At 46.2% G+C, this 3,651-nt stretch overlaps 1 protein-coding gene across 1 annotated transcript; it reads left to right on the top strand.

Annotated features, from left to right (window-relative positions):
* Positions 1–659: 659 nt before the first annotated feature.
* Positions 660–3,197, top strand: LOC119360568 (probable serine/threonine-protein kinase PBL4). Its single transcript, XM_037626151.1, has 2 exons — positions 660–915; positions 2,362–3,197. The coding sequence occupies exons 1-2, from the start codon at positions 660–662 to the stop codon at positions 3,195–3,197; spliced, it is 1,092 nt and encodes a 363-aa protein (XP_037482048.1).
* The last annotated feature ends 454 nt before the right edge of the window (positions 3,198–3,651 follow it).

Below are 3,651 nucleotides of genomic sequence, written 5' to 3'. Positions count from 1 at the left end.
GTGGTATAAATCAATATCGACCAAGGTCACCACTACTCTCTCTCTCTCTGTATATATATACCATGGTTTTTATCACATTTGTGAAATACATATATATTTATACGTAAAAAAGAGCATACTCAAAATACGATGCATACTACCTAAAAATTAGTATATATACTACCTAAGCAATCTTATATACTATATACTACACGTACGTACTCTTCGATTTGATAAATAGTACATACAATATACAAAACTGAAGTGGTTGTAACTACCACCGGTGGTAGATAAAATTATATATATGTTTAGGTAGTATATATATACGTAAAAGGGAGCACACATAAAATACGATACATACTAGTATATATATACTACCTAAACATTCTTTTTGCTTTGTTCTTTTTATTTGTTGGCATCGTTGTCAAGTTGGTAGTACTTTCAACAAGTACATATTAGGCATTTCTTCTGTTGTCTTTGAAGTGTCATCCCTTTGGCAAGCACATATAGTGAGCCTCACTGCCTTAGATTACCAATGAACCAGGATGCTTGTTTTAAATCTTCAGTAAGTATTGCATAAGGCGAGGAAGGCAGGAGGCGTGCCCGTGGTCAGTCAACGGAGCGATCCACCCAACCAACCTGCTACTGCTGCTCGGACTCGGACGGCAACAAGCTGCTACATGCCGCGCGGCAGCCTGGACAACCACCTGTTCCGGCGGGGCAGCCAGCCGCCGCTGCCGTGGTCCACGCGCGTGTCCGTCGCCGTCGACGTCGCCCGCGGCCTCGCCTTCCTCCACTCCCGCGACGTCATCTTCCGGGACCTCAAGTCCACCAACGTCCTCCTCGGCCTCGACCACCGCGCCAAGCTCTCAGACTTCGGCCTCGCCCGCGCCGGCCTCACAGGCGGCAAGAGCCACGTCTGCACCCGCGTCGGCGGCAAGCTATGAGACTCTCTTCATTTGATTATTGTGTGTTCAATTAGTGTGTTCATCCGTGCAGTAGTAGAATAGAATTTGTAGATTGGAAATTGGACCTTTTTTTCTCTCTCATTTCAGCCGTTTGGATGGAATTTTGGACACACGAGCGTACGTACATTTGGGTACACATGAAGATATTCTTTCGCCCTTTTTGTTGGAAAATTTGTTATAAGTGTGGTTAGGTCTCAGTCGATTGGGATTTAATCAAGTCTCATAATCAAGTCTCGGTTAAGTGATATAGTAGTATATAAGAAGAAAAAAGAAAAACTGAAAAATAATTTTTGTACGAATCCCTGTGCAAATCAAAAGAAGATAGTCGATGACCCCGACCATTTGACCAAGTGTAGCCGTGCGTGACGACTATTTTTTTGCCTTAAGCGGGTTGACAGCTTGCTCTCGCTGAAGGCTCTGCAGTAACGGGCCGCCAAAAGAGCTCTCCATGGATCGAACCCGGGTAGCCACGGTGGTGGCTCGTGATTCTAGCCACTGTGCTAGGGATGGGTTCACGTTAGGATAGCACATGCGAACTACTTGAGGGAAAACACCGGGTTTTCCTATTTTCTCCTTTTTATTTATTTTTGTTGATCTTTTTATTTTTTCTCCGGTTTTCTTTTTTCTTCTCTATTTTTTGTTGGTTTATTTTTTTCTTCTCTATTTTTTGTTTTTCTTTTGTTTTTCCTTATGCTCATTTTCATTTTCACTCTACATTTTCCTATATGTCAAAAACATTTTTTAATAAGTAATCGACATTTTTTATACACGCTTAGTACTATTTGAATGCTTATTCAACATTTTTTAAATACTTGTTCAATATTTTTTAAATATCCATTCAATATTTTTAGTATTTATTTAACATTTTCAAATACTTACTCATCATTTTCAAATATTTGTTCAATATTTTTCGTATACTCGTTCACCATTTTTTAATACTTATTAAACATATTTAAAATACTTATTAATATTTTTAATACTTGTTCAATATTTTTTAAATTCTTGTTCAACATTTTTTAATACTTATTCTACATTTTTCAAATACTTGTTCAAGATATTTTTCAAATGTGTTTTTGAAGAGTGCTTTTTGTAATATATATGTTTAGAATATTTAAGATATAAACAAAAGCAAAAAATGAAAAGAAAGGTGAAAAAATACGAAACATGAAACAGGAAGGTGCTTCCCGCGCCCATGGGCCGGCCCATATGCTCGCTCACTTCAGCGACTCGCTGAACGTGAGACATAGCGATGCCTGTAGCCGTGTACTGTGTACACATCACTGCCTTGCAAATGGCATATTTTTCGGCACACCGACAACAGAACATTTACGGTTAAACTGACCAGTGGAAACTCTTAGCCCCATATCTAAATAATCATATAGATGAACAGAATATTTATATAGTAACAAAAAAGGGTTCATCTCACGGTGCGAGAGAGGGTCTGGGCTGCCGATCGTTTCGCCGGACGCGGGCTTCCTCGTCAAGCTCGTCGGCTACTGCTCCGACTCCGACAGCAACAAGCTGCTGGTGTACGAGTACATGCCGCGCGGCAGCCTCGAGAACCACCTGTTCCGGCGCGGCAGCCAGCCGCCGCTGCCGTGGTCCACGCGCGTGGCCGTCGCCGTCGACGTCGCCCGGGGGCTCGCCTTCCTCCACTCCCGCGACGTCATCTTCCGGGACCTCAAGTCCTCCAACGTGCTCCTCGGCCCCGACCACCGCGCCAAGCTCTCCGACTTAGGCCTCGCCCGCGCCGGCCCCACCGGCGGCAAGAGCCACGTCTCCACCCGCGTCGTCGGCACGCGCGGCTACGCCGCGCCGGAGTACGTCGCCACGGGCCACCTCTCCGCCAAGAGCGACGTGTACGGGTTCGGGGTGGTGCTCCTGGAGCTGATGACCGGGCGGCGCGCGCTGGACGAGGCCCGCGGCGTGGCGTCGGAGCTGCTGGTGGACTGGGCGATGCCGATGCTGCAAGGGGAGCGGCGCAAGGTGATACGGGTCATGGACACCAGGCTCGGCGGGCAGTACCCGAAGAGGCAGGCCCAGGACATGGCCGCGCTCGCGCTCCGCTGCCTGCAGAACGACCCCAAGACCCGCCCCTCCATGGCCGACGACGTCCTCCCCTCCCTCGAGCTCCTGCTGCAGCCAACCACTGCCAAGTCCTCCTCCTCCTCGTCGACGATGACGTCATCCAGATCGCCGGCCGCGTCGGAGGCACCGGTGCACAGAGGCCACCGGCGTCACAAAGCCTAGCTAGCTAGCTAGGAGACTCTTCATTTAATTATTGTGTTCAATTAGTGTGTTCGTCTGTGCATAGAATTTGTAGATTGGAAATTGGACATCTTTTTCTCTCTCGTTTCAGCCGTTTGGAATATTTTTTGGAGTATTATAGAGGTAGCTCCGGATTGCATAGAGATTGGTGACGGCGACTATCCATTAACTGGCTTGCAAATTGCATATTTTTCGCCATGCTTGCAACATCAACCTTTACAGGTTAACTGGCCACTGAACACTTCCTAGCTAGCCCCATATCCAAAACAATCATATACATACACTATAACACTGAAGGCGCCCGTTACCGCGCCCGTCTATTTTGACGATAGAATGGTAGTAGTAATTTCTAACAAAACCTATCATAAATGAGTAGATGGTACATGATCAACTAGTCAACTTATGAAGTCCTTAGAGCATCTCCAGCCGTTCGGCC

The sequence above is a fragment of the Triticum dicoccoides genome, chromosome 2B (assembly GCF_002162155.2).
Source record: "Triticum dicoccoides isolate Atlit2015 ecotype Zavitan chromosome 2B, WEW_v2.0, whole genome shotgun sequence".
In the NCBI taxonomy this organism is placed as follows: Eukaryota; Viridiplantae; Streptophyta; class Magnoliopsida; order Poales; family Poaceae; genus Triticum; species Triticum dicoccoides.
Note: the sequence above shows the minus strand (reverse complement) of the source record. Positions and strands in the feature narration are given on the sequence as shown.